This window comes from Acipenser ruthenus, chromosome 15 (genome assembly GCF_902713425.1).
Source record: "Acipenser ruthenus chromosome 15, fAciRut3.2 maternal haplotype, whole genome shotgun sequence".
Classification (NCBI taxonomy): domain Eukaryota; kingdom Metazoa; phylum Chordata; class Actinopteri; order Acipenseriformes; family Acipenseridae; genus Acipenser; species Acipenser ruthenus.
Window position 1 is genome coordinate 9,948,712 of NC_081203.1, and position 16,045 is coordinate 9,964,756.

Genomic DNA, 16,045 nt, shown 5'->3' on the forward strand with positions numbered 1-16,045 from the left:
ACTATGTTTACGAATAATCTGGCTTAGAGGTAACATGTATAAAGAGAATAAAATTGGACCAAGGATCCTGAGGGAAACCACAGTTGATATTTGCTAAAGACTACATCGACTCCCCCAGTGAAACAAAAAACTATTAGAGAGGTAGGATCTAGACCTGTTTAGTACATTACCTGCCAGACCCACCCATCCCTTTAGACGGTCAATTAAAATGGAATGATCCACTGTATCAAAAGCAGCACTAAGGTCCAAAAGACCCAGAATGGAAATAGAATTTGAATCTGCACTCATCAGTAAATCATGTGTTATTCTAACCAGGGCAGTCTCTGTACTGTGATTAGAACGAAACCCAGATTGAAACTTTTCAAGAATATAGGCTGAACTCAAGAAAACATTAAATTGTTTAAGTACTATTTTTTTCAAGGGAGGTTTGAAATGGGCCTAAAGTTACTCAGAAGTGACCTATCTATCTAAGTTTGTTTTTTTAAGAAGGGGCTTAACCAGGGCAATTTTAAAAGAGGACAGAACTATTCCAATTTCCAGTGAACTATTTATAATCATAAGAATATCACTGCACAGGAAACTAAAGATATCCTTCAGAAGCCTAGTTGGAATGGGATCTAAAGTACTAGTTGCAGATTTCATCTGCATTACAGTCATGTTTAATTCCTCAGCAGTAATCAAAGCAAAAGATTCCAGCACTGTTTCCCCCAATCTGTCTGGGATACTTAAGTCAGGGCCATAAACTGGAATTTGATCCCTAATGGACTTTATTTTATTATGAAAGTAATTAAGAAATTCTTCACACTTCGTTGAAGGCACTTCAATGTTACTAACAGGTGGTAAAGAAGGGTTTATCGGGTTATCTATTGTTAAAAGAGCTCCCTGGAATTATTTTTATTTTCCTCACTAAGATTAGAGAAATAAGCATGTCTTGCTGATCTTACTGCATTATTATACCTCAATAAATAATCTTTCATAAGATCAAAATTAGGGTTAGACTCCTACAGAAAATACTGAGTGGACTCTATAGGTTTAACCAATGTTGAGTAATGGTGCACATTTTCCTACCCGCAAGGGGATTTGTGACCCCAGGGCCCAGTGGGGTCCAGGGGCACAGCTTCACTGGCACATTTACAGTGCCAGTGAAGTCAATTTTACACCTAAAAAGATGAAGACATTGATCTATAGATATTATTTAGGGAGCCAGGTCCATAAAATGCAACAGTGTGGAGTAGTGGTTAGGGCTCTGGACAATTGACCGGAGGGTCGTGGTGCCCCCAATCCCAGGTGGAGGACACTGCTGCTGTACCCTTGAGCAAGGTACTTTACCTAGATTGCTCCAGTAAAAACCCAACTGTATAAATGGGTAATTGTATGTAAAAATAATGTGTAAAAAAATAATGTAATTGTATGTAAAAATAATGTGATATTGTGTAACAATTGTAAGTCGCCCTGGATAAGGGCATCTGCTAAGAAATAAATAATAATAATAAAAAATCATACTGTTAGTTGGATGGGGAAATCGTTATTGGCATTTAAATAATGATGTTATGTGGAGATTGGAACTAAGTTTTAGGCTACCAATAATCAGTATCGCAGCCGTTGTGTGTGCTGATGCGCCAGGGAGGCAAATAAGCTGATCCCTGGAGACAGCATTACACTTCAGCCATCAACACCAGACAGAAGGATATCTACATCATCATATGGAAGGAAACGCAAATGGATGGAGACACAGATGGATCACATTAATTTACTGTAAAGCTACGTTTTAGTTGGTGCTTATCTTGGCGAAAGCCGAGTTCAAATCAGCATGAAGTTTTAACACCTACTCTTGTGTAATGGAAATCATTAGAATTAATAGTGGAGCATATGCTGTCACTGTTGGGTAGATTTTCTCTGGAAAGTTCCCAGCCCAGAATAAAGAAAAATAGACCCTCCCTCTTTAAACTAGGAGGGCTATCCTTGCCTCTTCTTCAGAAATATTATTTGGCTGCAAGGCTATCGGTGCAATACTGCATTTTAAAAAATATTAATGTGGAATGTACCCACCACATGAAACCATTTGGAAAAATAATCTGACTATTCACATCTCCTGGTCCCCTAAAAATTGTTTAAACATTTTAAATAAATTGTATTTTGCATACACTAATTGTCTGGTATAATGTTTACATTTTTTTAGGATTAGACAATTATTTAAAACTGGAGAACAAAGACATTTCGTCCACAAAATAGAAAGCATGGCATCAACACACTGCAGGAGATCTCCGGATGGCACACTGTCATCCTTTGACACGCACAGTCAAGCACAATACAATAGCAAAGGCACTCCGTTCTTACAAGTCCTCAAAATGACCACAATATAGCCTGCACACTAATAGCATACATCCAATTGAAGAAATATTATTGCTGCATGCCAAGCCAGATAGAATCTTCTACAAAATTTTCAAAATTCCAATATCTAATAACAAAATATTTAAAACAGAAAATAAAACATGATTAATAGGGATGCATATTGGACCGCAAAAAGCGGTCCGATATCCGGTTCAGCCCTGTCCCGCGGGGCGAGTCCAAAAACTCGGACTGGGCTTCAACATCAGCGCTCCATACCGGTTTTCTCTACTGAAGTGGTCAGCGCGGCCGTAAATCCCAGATCAGGCTCTCAAAGCTAGATTAGTGGTTCAGGACTCTGGTTATCAGTCTAAAAGACGCTTCAGGTGTCTGTGGCACTGCCGGTCTTGTAACCAATGCAGTACCCCCTCAGAAATCTGTATCCCCTGGCGCATTGCGCATGCATAAAATGAGATCGTCCCACAGGCACGTCTAATTTTTCTTTTGCTCGTGTCTGAGGTAAAATACGAGTGATGTTCACGCGCAGCAGTTGTCGGCTGCATTTTGCAATCATTTAATAACTTTTTCGACAGGACGGCATAATTTCTTTGCGATGTATATAATCAGTTCTAGTTTGTTTTCATTAAAAACGTCTTTGACATGCGCAGCTAAAACAGTCTTTAAATAATAAATGCTTAATGTATTAACTATGCGACCTACCAGTTTATAAACGATTGTGCCGATTTCAAAGTAGCCTATTTTTTTTATATATTTTTGGGATTTCAAAACTTGAACAGTGAATGTAAATGATCGAATGTTTTCACGAATGATGTTGCTCTGTGGTTTGTGCATCATAATAAATATTTAATGTTGGCGTCCTCCATTTGCGTTCCATACAACACTCTCTTTTCATTTGATGGATAGTATTGTTAACTATGAGTGTTACATAAATGTAATTATTGAATCGATTATCCAGTATTTATATCCATGTATATAATGAGGAATTTAATCATAGCAGCCCTATTGTCTTAATTAAGTGTGTACAGATAAAGTCACCTCTACTTATTCTTTCATTATAAATCGCCATTGGACAACACTAAGGGTTATGTCAATAGCTTCACATTTTATTATATATTACTTGAGGTTAAAACCCTTTTAAATATTATTTCAGAATAGGCTAAACTGCATACAATGACAATCTAATAACAACTCAGGGCTGCAGAGGGGCAAGGCTTTAATCTTAGTTGAATATTTCACACTTGAGAATTATTGTATTTCTTGTTCTTATTGTATGACTTATATTGTAACACTTGAATGTATTTGTATTTGCTTGCGATTGTAAGTCGCCCTGGATAAGGGCGTCTGCTAAGAAATAAATAATAATAATAATAATAATAATAATTTCTACCATGTTGCAACAACCGGTTTGTTCTGTAATGAAGGAGGTTTCTTAACACAATAATATCCCAGAGTATGCTATGACTCTGCTTAGCCACATTCTATTGCAACTGATTGATCTCTCTGCAGCCTGACAGAACCAAGCAGGATGGTGCTCATCTCAAACAGTAGCAGCACTACATTTATTTAACATCTCAACAGCCATGCATTGTGTATTCTCCAGAACTCTGTCCTTGAGCACTCTGTACCTCAGTCTGCCTGACAAGAATACTTATCCTTGCTATAATGTATATTTGCTTGCCAATGCTGTGATTATGTCTTTACATTCCCAAGGAGTTGAATGTTACATAGTGTCCAATTCAAATAGTGTTACCTTAAATGTATGAGTTCAATTCTGAGAACCTTAAACTTTTGTGGTAAATAATCTGTACTGTATCAAATTTAAACACAATTCCTGGGAGGAATTTATAGGGAAAGGAAGTGCAAGAAGCATCATTTATAAAAAATCGAATTACGCCTAAATGGTTACATGCAACATTGAGAAAGCCTTTTTCCAGGTCGCTATTCAATAAAGTGGGGGTCCCCCTCCTGTTTCTACCTTGTGCATAGCACATACTGTCTCCTGGCAACAAAAAAACAACACATTGAGCCTGTCTAACAGGGTTAAGCTTTCTTTGCAGTTGATTTACTTTTATTGAAGATGGTTCGTTTTTCATTGCACTATGATTTTTTTTATATTGGTATGTGTTGAAAGCAAGTGTAAGGAAAATGCAGTGTAATTAATCAATTAGTCCAATTGTGTGTAGGTGGATACTTTATCAAGCTTGATTAAGAAGAGCGAGAGAGGGCTGGGAGGACATTCAGGATAACGAGCAGCTTGTGTGAGCATGGATGCTGGGGCTGGGAAGTAAGAGCGGTGGTAGGGGTTTTGACAAACTGCTACTCTGTGTGTAAAATGGGGTGAGCTGTAGTCGCTAATGTAATGTAACTTTAGGTGCCCTTCAGTGCTTTACTACCTGTGATGCTGATTTGTGAACGACGCTATCTGTAATTTGTGTAGCTGGTGTTAACTACTATGCCTCTGTCTTTATGAAGCCCTGGAAAATGATTAATTTAATATAATCTCCAGTTGTGAATGCAAAACGCATATTTTATCTTATAAATAAAAACACTGAACTCCATTTTTGCTTCTCCTCTGCTTCTCTTGTGGTTTTTGCAGTGCTCTTTTCCAATAAAAGAACCTGTGCTGTTAAACTTGGGTAAAATTGGGAAATATTACATTGTAGTTGCTCTTTTATAGCTGGCGTGGTCGGATTTCTGCACGGTGGAGCGTGGTGTTTTAGCCAGAGTACAGTAGTAGAGGACGGTTGTACAGATTCTGGTTTGAAAGATATTGGACCTTTTACAGCAAATGCAAAGGCAACATATTAAAATAAAATAAAGATATACTAATTAACAATGAACAGCTTTCAGCACAATTCCAAAAAATTATTTTATAGAACCTTACCTGGGCACATGAACTTCATCAAAGACCGCCCAACTGTTGCCTCAATAGTTATCTTGGTTACATCCCAATGGAACAGCTGGTTCTGCATGATCATTGAGCAGGGACTGACCCCTGCCACTTGCTCTTCACTCAGGGACTTGTTCCAGATATTCAACGCTGTGATGTTACCACAGAAAGCCTCATTAAAAGTTCCTCCTAGAGTGTCTTGGTCTTGTCCAATGATAAACATGCCATCACCATTAATATCTTTGCTTGCATAGAGACCACTGCCAGAGTTTCCCTTCTCCCTGTCAATATAGATTGCCCAGATCCCCTTAGCTTTTTGCCAGGTGACACAGAGGTGATGCCACTCCCCATCATTTCTGAGCAGTGTTTTGTAGGGCGTGTGATGTCCATGCACAATTAAAGCCATGTTTATGTTGCCATGTTCGTCCGTTTGCCCTCGCAGTTGAAACGCATTGATAAAGAAAGGTTCTGCATAGGAGAAGATGGTGGAAACTCCCTGGCTTTTGTTGTCCCATTGCACCCATGCACAGACAGTGATCTCAGACAACGCAGGAAAGTGGAGCTCAACCTTGGCATACTTGGTGTGTGTTACCTCTTGGAACATCAAAATGGGTAGCAGAAGAGGGCCTGGAAACATGAAAAACACATGCAGTACTGAAGAGGGTACTCTAGGAAAGTTCAGGAAGTATTTATTTCATGAATGAGGAAGACCTCATTCAAGTGAAAATAACACAAATTGTGAAAACGACTATGTTTAAATCTAAATTAAACAGCTCCACATCTTGCAACAGTTGGAAATTATGTACAAATGTGCTAGATTTAAATATTCTTGTATAAACAGTCAGCGCTGCTTTAATGAGACGCCTAGTGGGAAGTAAAAATATCCTGAATAAGCGGCTGTCCCAATTAAATGAGACGACATTTCTCACCCTTTTTTCTTTCTAAATAAAAATAAAAAGAATAAAATCACATCACATTATGATTAAATGTTAAATACATAATTAGAAATACGAGTCAATTGTTTTTTTATTCCTAAACAAAATGAATCGCTGTTTTTTATTTCTAAATGAAATGGAAAAGAATGAAATCACATCTTATCACAAGGCCAGGCACCAGTGACCTTGACAACTTTCTTTGCAACAGGAGACGCCAGCTCCTTCAAGAGTTCAGCGTGGTTTACACAATTTACGCAAGTCACAGGGTAAATGTACTCACTGTACTGTGCTCTGAAAAGTGATCTCCATTCATCATTTGAAAATACTGTACCCTAATTAAACAAAGTGACGTCCCAATTAAGCAGAAATCCCAATTATCAGTATCCCGATTAGGCGGTGCTGACTGTATTACACAAATACAGAATATTCTGTGTAAGATACATGCTGATTTTAACCCACTCAACAGAGGGTAAACTAATGTGGTGGGAGGATAAACTGGCTTCTCCTGGTTCAACGGGTAAAATAAAGCTACAGCACAATAAGGCAAGAATGTTGCTAATGAGGTTAGCAAATTATTTTGTCTATTACTGTATCTCTTAAGCTATTGTTGAATCCACTCCAGAATGCCCATATACTGCATGCTACAATAGCAGACTGAAATATTACCAAACAACACATTGTTCGACATACTTACTGTTCTGCCCTGCAGTAAACCATGGGTGTCCCCATCTATGAGTGCTCGAGTCCCTTAACCATATTGGATCACTGACCCCCATGGCCAGTAGCAATTTCTTTGTAGATTCCAGATCATCCTGTGAGGTATCATTGGGCAACAGGCTAAACTGTTGTCTGCAGTATCTCTCTGCATGCCTGAAATCCAGGGAAACATTTACATATTCAAAAACTCCATCAGGAGTCTGGAGGACTGTCTGTGAAAGCTGGAAATCTGCAAAGAAAGAAGCTTATAGTTACTAAAAAGTAAACAAGTCACAGTGTTTAACCAAATCTGAAATGTGACCATTTATAATACATGAACCAGTACATAAAGCATTGTGGGTGTTGTGGTACTATTAGTATATGAATAAAATCAATGAAACAGCTGCATCGTGAAGTTTGAACATGTTGGGTGTGCAATAACACCCTACAGTTAGTTTGGTTTTAGGTGCCTGTGGCGGAGTGTCCCGCCCCTATTTATTATTATTTGTATTTTTGTTTGCGGCGCGGGTAAAAGCGCCGCGTCTTTTATTATTATTTAAAAACCCCGTGAGGATGCATGGCTGATCAGCTACTGATTATTTAAATAGCTGACAGTCATGCATCCTTACCAAACGCGTGCAGACTCTGGCCGGGGGATAATAAGATAATTACCAACTAGTTAAATCCCTCGGCCAGAGTATATAAACCTGCAGCTCTCTGCATTTGGGGTTGAGAGTGTAGAGGAGAGTACGGGAGAGCGGAGAGAGAAGAGAGAAAGCCACATTTGGAAAACAATTGCTAAAACGTGCTGGATTACCCAGCACATCACTTACTTGTTTGTTTGTTCATTCGTTTGGCCCTCGTGCCCTTTTGTTTTGTGTTTTGTTGGTTTGTTTAATATTTTGTTTGTTAATAAATACGCTGAGTGCTACTGCACTCAGCTTCACCCGCCCATCCACTGTTTGTGATTCAGTTACTTCCTGGTCCGTGACGTCATCACCCTCACCACTGCGAGCCAGACTGTCACATATGGTGTCAGAAGTGGGATAAACAACGCCTCCAACAGCCGGACCAGGACAGAAAAGTGCGTTTTTTTTGTTTGTTCGTTTTTTTTTCCCAAACTAAATAATGGGAAGAAGGAGGAAACAGCAGCAGCAGGTGCAACAGCGCAGGGCTGGTCGCAAGTCCCGCCGGGTCTCTGCTGTGCTGGACGTCTGCCTCACCTGTCTGAGGGGTGAGGAATGGTGCTTTGCCATTGGTGAGGTTGGGCATGTAGCACCCGACCAACCCCCTCCATGGCAGGTGAGGGAGGAGTCTGAATCCTGCGCACATCCTGCGCACATATGGGAGGAGGATGGCCCAGAGCAGGAACCGGAGGATGAGGGGTCGGTCCGTCCACAGCCCAAGAGGGGGGAGGCCGAGTGTCCACAGCCAATGGCTCCACTAGCAGGGGAAGAATACCTGCTGGTTTCACCTCCACCACCACCGTCCGAGGGAAAGGAGCAGGAGCTGCCTCTGCATCCTCTGAGGCGGACTGGTCCACTCTCCTCAGAGGGGATCTGGGACTGGCTGGCGGAGCCTGAGAGGGATATCGTGGACGCCCTCCCTGCTGTGATCAACCTCCTGTGGGCAAGAGATGGGGAGCGCTGGGAGGCCTGGGAACAGCAACACCACCCAGCTTCCCTCCCAGACATCGCAGCCATGGTGTTCAACTACCTGGCTGCGGATATGGGAGAGACCCTGCTGCTGCCATCTCCAGCACAAAAGGGAGAGGAGCCATCGCTACCGTCTCCACCAGCAGAGGGAGAGGAGCCATCGCTGCCGTCTCCAGCGTCAGAGGGAGAGGAGCCATCGCTGCCGTCTCCAGCGCCAGAGGGAAAGGAGCCATCGCTGTCATCTCCAGCGCCAGAGGGAGAGGAGCCATCGCTGCCGTCTCCAGCATCAGAGGGAGAGGAGCCATCGCTGCCATCTCCAGCATCAGAGGGAGAGGAGCCATCGCTACCGTCTCCAGCATCAGAGGGAGAGGAGCCATCGCTACCGTCTCCACCAGCAGAGGGAGAATGCCTGCTGGTTTCGCCTCCACAGCCTGGGGAGGAGCCCGAACGTCCTACGCCCGAGTGGGAGGAGCCCGAACGTCCTACGCCCGAGTGGGAGGAGCCCGAACGTCCTACGCCCGAGTGGGAGGAGCCCGAACGTCCTACGCCCGAGTGGGAGGAGCCCGAACGTCCTACGCCCGAGTGGGAGGAGCCCGAACGTCCTACGCCCGAGTGGGAGGAGCCCGAACGTCCTACGCCCGAGTGGGAGGAGCCCGAACGTCCTACGCCCGAGTGGGAGGAGCCCGAACGTCCTACGCCCAAGAGGGGGGAGTCGGTGCGTCCACAGCCCAAGAGGGAGGAGTCGGTGCGTCCACAGCCCAAGAGGGAGGAGTCGGTGCGTCCACAGCCCAAAGAGGGGGGAGTCGGTGCGTCCATAGCCCAAGAGGTGGAAGTCTGCGCTTCCACAGCCTTAGGACCCAAGCTGCAGTCCCAAGAGCCAGAAGGGGAGGAGTTACAGGCTCAACCCCCTGAATTTTTCTGGGGGGGAGAAGGGCAGGATGCTGGTGTTCCCCAGCAGCCTCTATTTATGCTGCTGAAGGGAGCACGGCACACACCAGCCCAGCCGCCACAGCCTCCCTCTGAGTGGCCAGCATCCGCCCCATCGCCTCTGCCTCCACCACCACCAGGAGCAGAGCAGCAGGAGCTGCCTCTGTCTCCACCACCACCAGGAGCAGAGCAGCAGGAGCTGCTTCTGTCTCCACCATCACCAGGAGCAGAGCAGCAAGAGCTGCCTCTGCCTCCGCCACCTCCACCAGCAGAGGGTGAATGCCTGCTGGTTCCACATCCACCGTCGTGGGAGGACTGCTTGCCCCTCCCACCTCCACCAGCAGAGGGTGAATGCCTGCTGGTTCCGCCTCCACCGTCGTGGGAGGACTGCTTGCCCCTCCCACCTCCACCAGCAGAGGGTGAATGCCTGCTGGTTCTGCCTCAACCGTCGTGGGAGGACTGCTTGCCCCTCCCACCTCCACCAGCAGAGGGTGAATACCTGCTGGTTCCGCCTCAGCCGCCGTGGGAGGACTGCTTGCCACTCCCAGCTCCACCAGCAGAGGGTAAATACCTGCTGGTTCCGTCTCAGCCGCTGTGGGAGGACTGCTTTCCCCTCCCACCATTGCCATTGCCTGGGGATGGCTGTTCTGCATCGCCTGGGGCTGCCTTTTGTTCTCTACAGGACACAGGGTACGAGGGAGAAGTGGAGCTCCCGCTGCCGCCTCCATGGCCAGGGGCTCCCCTCCCGAGTTCGCCTCCCGAGGGTCCACTGCGGCTGCCGTCGCCTTCCGAAGGTCCGCTGCTGCTGCCGTCGCCTTCCGAGGGTCCGCTGCTGCTGCCGTCGCCTTCCGAGGGTCCGCTGCTGCTGCCGTCGCCTTCCGAGGGTCCGCCGCTGCTGCCGTCGCCTTCCGAGGGTCCGCCGCTGCTGCCGTCGCCTTCCGAGGGTCCGCCGCTGCTGCCGTCGCCTTCCGAGGGTCCGCTGCTGCTGCCGTCGCCTGGGGTCGCCAGGGATCCTGCTTCGCCTGGGGTCGTCGAGGGTCCGGCTTCGCCTAGGGTCGCCGGGGATCCTGCTTTGCCTGGGGTCGCCAGGGATCCTGCTTCGCCTGGGGTCGTCGAGGGTCCGGCTTCACCTGGGGTCGCCAGGGATCCTGCTTCGCCTGGGGTCGCTACACGATGGCCGGAGCTCCATGAAAGGGAGCTGCCAGAAATGAAGAAAGGGGGGGAGGTCAGGAGACCAGCTCCCCCAGCCGCACTTTCGCGGCTGGAGATCATGTGGTCGGAGCCCCACGGAGGGGAACTGCCGGCCATGAAGAAGGGGGGAGAGGTCAGGAGACCAGCTCCCCCAGCCGCACTTTCGCGGCAGGATAGAGTGTGGCGGGAGCCCCGGAAGAGGGAGCTGCCGGCCACGAAGAATGGGGGGGTGCCAGAGATTCCACCATGGCCACCCCCCAGAAGTAACTTGCTTCCCCCTCTTCCGGGACTTTAAGACTGAGGGGGGAGGTGGCCGTTGGGGCCATGTGTGCTGCGCACAAGGGGGGGCATGTGTGGCGGAGTGTCCCGCCCCTATTTATTATTATTTGTATTTTTGTTTGCGGCGCGGGTAAAAGCGCCGCGTCTTTTATTATTATTTAAAAACCCCGTGAGGATGCATGGCTGATCAGCTACTGATTATTTAAATAGCTGACAGTCATGCATCCTTACCAAACGCGTGCAGACTCTGGCCGGGGGATAATAAGATAATTACCAACTAGTTAAATCCCTCGGCCAGAGTATATAAACCTGCAGTTCTCTGCATTTGGGGTTGAGAGTGTAGAGGAGAGTACGGGAGAGCGGAGAGAGAAGAGAGAAAGCCACATTTGGAAAACAATTGCTAAAACGTGCTGGATTACCCAGCACATCACTTACTTGTTTGTTTGTTCATTCGTTTGGCCCTCGTGCCCTTTTGTTTTGTGTTTTGTTGGTTTGTTTAATATTTTGTTTGTTAATAAATACGCTGAGTGCTACTGCACTCAGCTTCACCCGCCCATCCACTGTTTGTGATTCAGTTACTTCCTGGTCCGTGACGTCATCACCCTCACCACTGCGAGCCAGACTGTCACAGTGCCTCACATACAGTGTCTATGCTGTGCCCTGAGCCCCAGCACCCCTAATCCACAACCCCCCATAAAAACACAGCACTCCTGCCTCTCATTAGCATTACATTCCTCCCTTACTGTTCCATTCCCAATAATGGCTGACACTGCATCCCCACCTGCCTTACACAACAGCAGACCTGACTCTAGTATTGTCCAGTGTTCGGTGGCAGTAGTCACAGAGTCAGAAGGGTCCTGACTCTAGCTGGTGACCCGACTATTAAAAGTGTTGTGGCAGGTTGTTAAAAAATCTATTCATTCCTAAGAGCAGAGCTTCAACAATCCTGCAAACATTAAAAATCTATTCATTCCTAAGAGCAGAGCTTTAACAATCCTGCAAATATTAAAAATCTATTCATTCCTAAGAGCAGAGCTTCAACAATCCTAAAAACATTAAGACTAACCTTCAGAAATGTTTCTGTGTTCCCAGGATACACTAGTTCCAATAAGTCTGCAAACCTGAAAATATACAAGAAATTATACAAGGGCAAACAAACAGCCAGCAGCAAAAAAAATTCTCATCTCAGACAATCAAACCTTATAAAAGAGAGGACACCGCAGAGCAGGGCAGAGGAGAGTGAGATACTGCCGCCCGCAGCGAACCGACAGCCCGCCCCACCCCAAGGTCCAACACCAAAGCAGGAAGGCTACCTACTTGTCCCATGCCCTTGAGGGGTTAGCCTCTGTTAGTGCTGTTGGACCTGAGCTGGGAGGAGAGGGTCGACTGCATGGCACTGACTTAGAAATTGCGACTCCTACCTGTGCTTGTAGGACCAGCTCCATCACTGGAGGAGAGTACCGGGAGAGAAGCTGGGAGCCCTGGCCGCGGACGCCGCACGTCTGGCGAGACGGGCGTACAGCGACGAGCCCGACGGCTTCGCTAGATAGATAGCCCTGGTCGCCCTTATGCACAGCCTGCAACCAATGCCACTGCGACACCAGGTCCGTCTCACTGGCCCACGAACAATGGAGGAGGTGGTGAACCAGGCTGTGGCAATAGAGGCCATGCTCCAGGATGAGGAGCCCCTGCCACATCAACCAGGACACCAACCCACAGTGCGCCAGGTCCTGCCCAGCGAAGAGACTGAAGCCTGCCGGGTCACCCCCACCTGGCTCCCGGAAACTCGTAGTCCACACAGGACCCCGGGCGGCTGGTCCCCGCACACACCTGCAGTGCCAATGCCCAGCAACTGCCACCCCGCTGCCCACAAGCACGCCACTGACAGCACCACAGTTTAAACAGGGTCCGCCATGGTTGTTGGGAGGACCTCTGTGGGGGCTTCTGCCACGTCCCAGTCCGAGTGGAGGGGGGTTCCATGCACAGAATTTGTCAACACGGGATCGACGGTGATGCTGATGCAACCCAATGTGATCCAGGGGCGGGTCCAGCTTGAGCCAATGATGGTGCAGCTCCGCACAGTCACCGGGGAGCTGTCACAGTCTGAGTAGCACTACGCTGCTCAGCTGTAGCTGTACCAGGCTTAATAAACTGCTGCATTCAAGAACCTGAGAAACCTGTGTGAGTCTGTATTCATTTCCACGCAGTGCTACAATATTTTAAACTACATTAGAAAGTGCCCTTCCAGTGCAGTAAGGTTATAACATATTGGCCCATATGCAAAGGCTTGAAGTTAATGTATATTTGGTAGCATTTTGAGACCCACAATTCTTAATTTGCTACTAGTTTTTTTATGCAGTAGCATTTTTTTTCAGATACCTTACGCTGTAGTTTATATGACCACCCCTAAGTGAACACATGCATAATTACTGGTATTAGTTTTTTTAAACACGTACATTATTAGTATCTTTCATACAGCCATTGCTAATCGATTTGTAGATGACTGGGGTTTGTGCCACCCCATGTAGATACGTGCGAGGCCCACAATGCAAATCGTATTGGTACAAATACCTATAGTACCAGAACAACGTGGATACAATTGCAAGGTATGAAGTTTATGTTATAGACCACAAGTAAAATTGTGAAATTGTTATTTTTTTTAAATTATCAGTCGAATAAACCACTACAGAATAAGATCATTTTGCTACCTACTTTCCAGGCAGGTAGCAAATCCTCACTACTGCCTTAAAAAGTTAACTTCTAGCCCTGCCCATATGCATAAAACTTAGCGTCTCCTTTATCGTGCCAGTAATAGTTTTAAACATGACAGCATTTCATCAGGTGATGCAAACGCCATTTACTGTCAAAAAAACATCACTCATTGCGACGTTAGAATAACCTGCCCTTAGAGACCAATTTTCTCATTAGCATATTATTCGTCTGATTCATAAATTTGAATTGGGCCATTAATTGACCCTTACCAGCATCATAATTAGCACGTGCCTCAGACCAGGCGGAGAATGAGATGTGTCTTAACGGTATAATTTCCTAGCATAATGTCTGCGTTTAGGAACATGTATTTAAGCCAATAGTAATAATAAAAAAGCTTAATGTTTAATTATGTAATAATTATGTAATTTAAGTATTTTGTTATTTGAAATGCATACATTAAATTGCATTGTTAACTTGTCTGAACAGGATAGGCTACTTGCTGGTATTCGTTGCTCTAAGAAAATACAAGCACACCGAAGCCTGGCGTGGACTGCACATCAAGAGGAGGGAGCATGATCTAGAAGAGCATGATTCAGAAGAGCATGATCCAGAAGATCCAGAAAAGAGAAGATCCTGCAGATTTGTTTCCAATCTGACGTTCATCTTGTCAGCACTTCTGCCAGTATATGATCTGATCTCCCCTTTTCAGGACCACCCGCATTAACCCAATCAGCTATCTCCTGACATATTTTTTCAGCTACAGAACTGTGTATTTCCAAACAGCTGCTCTGCGTTGACAAGTACATATTCTTTTAATACTGTGAGTCACTGGGGAGTGAATGCAGGTTTTCTTATTTATTTTATTTATTTATTTCTTAGCAGATGTCCTTATCCAGGGCGACTTACAATTGTTACAAGATATCACATTATTTTTACATTACCCATTTATATTTGTAAAGTACCTTGCTCAAGGGTACAGCAGCAGTGTCCCACACCTGGGATTGAACCAACGACCCTCCGGTCAAGAGCCTGGAGCCCTAACCACTACTCCACACTGAGTCCAGAGCCCTAACCACTACTCCACACTGAGTCCAGAGCCCTAACCACTACTCCACACTGAGTCCAGAGCCCTAACCACTACTCCACACTGCTGCCTCATGTCTTAACCTCTCACTCGCGTCCAGCACCTTTTACTACAGGAGTCCCTTGCTATACAGACACCGTTATGCCGTACATTCGGATATGCCTGATATGTCTCCGATTATAACCAATTCAGTGTGATGCTAGGAATTACATTATCCAAAGAGACCCTTTGAAAAAAACTGACTGTTATACTGACCGGATGAAAAGAAGCCCAACAACAGATACAAGTAGCTACTGAATCACTACAATGGAGAACATGATTTAAAAGGGCAGTGTGACAGGGTATCCCCCACTCTATGGTTTATTTTTTATTGTTTGGGTTATGTAGCACGGGTGAGTTAAAGGGTATATTTGTATTTGGGTGGTATTTGGGCACGGAGAATTAGTTCACATGCAGACTGTGCGGGGGCCAGATTGAATGATTGATTAGTAATTGAGTCCCGGCACAGCTGTATATAAAGAGGCACGGATCGCTCACTCGAGGCTGGGTTTTGTTCAGAGAAGGAACGTAAGTGAAAGATTCAAATAATTACTACTTGTACTGCTTTAAACCAGCACGTTAAAGCCTGGCTACCCGACCCAAACCTGACAGGACCCAACTATATGTCAAGCACTCGGGCTCGGGTCAGGCTGGGCCGGCTCAGTGTTTTATAAATAAATACATTATTACATTTTAGCGAGTGTTTTCTTCCTGTTGTAAATGCAAATGCCTCCTAAAATTACTTATCATGGATCCCACGATAGAGGCGTCTCTGCGTTCTTGTGTTTATGTTATGTAAGAAATACAGCCAAAAAGTGATTCTACATTATTAATATGGAGGCTGTTGATATAAAAAGAAAGCTGTCTGCTGGAGAATGTTTAGAAGTGGAAAGTTCTGTCGCTGGAAAGGGAAAACATTGACGTTGTTTTCTGCGATAGTAAAAGTTCAATTGGATTTGTACAGTGCAAATCTTGCAAACTTTTACTTAAATATGAAGCAGAAAGACAGGAATTCATCTTTGCATTGCACACTGAAAAAGAATGTACTCGCCCTGCAGCATGGCCAAGTCAGTGTACATGGTAATTCCGTGGTTTGAGAAACTTTAATGACATTGGCTATGTTTCCATTAAGATATCAAAGCGAATAACATCTTATGTGCATTTGAAATTCGGCAAAAGTAATGCGTATAAATCAACCTAAAATTGGGTTTTCCATTCAAATCAATTTCTTTTTTTTCTGTAAATTTAGTCGTTGCCAATTATTTTTATTATTTTCTCCCAATTTTAG

General features: G+C 45.3%; 1 protein-coding gene across 1 annotated transcript in view; it reads right to left on the reverse strand.

Moving 5' to 3' along the window:
- The window catches only part of LOC117422508 (adhesion G-protein coupled receptor D2), a 120,047-nt gene that overhangs the window by 91,911 nt on the left and 12,091 nt on the right, over positions 1-16,045 (reverse strand). The window contains exons 3-5 of the mRNA XM_058987378.1: positions 11,989-12,043; positions 6,869-7,120; positions 5,234-5,866 (exon numbers count right to left, since the gene is read on the reverse strand). Coding sequence (XP_058843361.1) covers positions 5,234-5,866; positions 6,869-7,120; positions 11,989-12,043 — 940 coding nt within the window. The remainder of the gene's footprint in view (positions 1-5,233; positions 5,867-6,868; positions 7,121-11,988; positions 12,044-16,045) is intronic.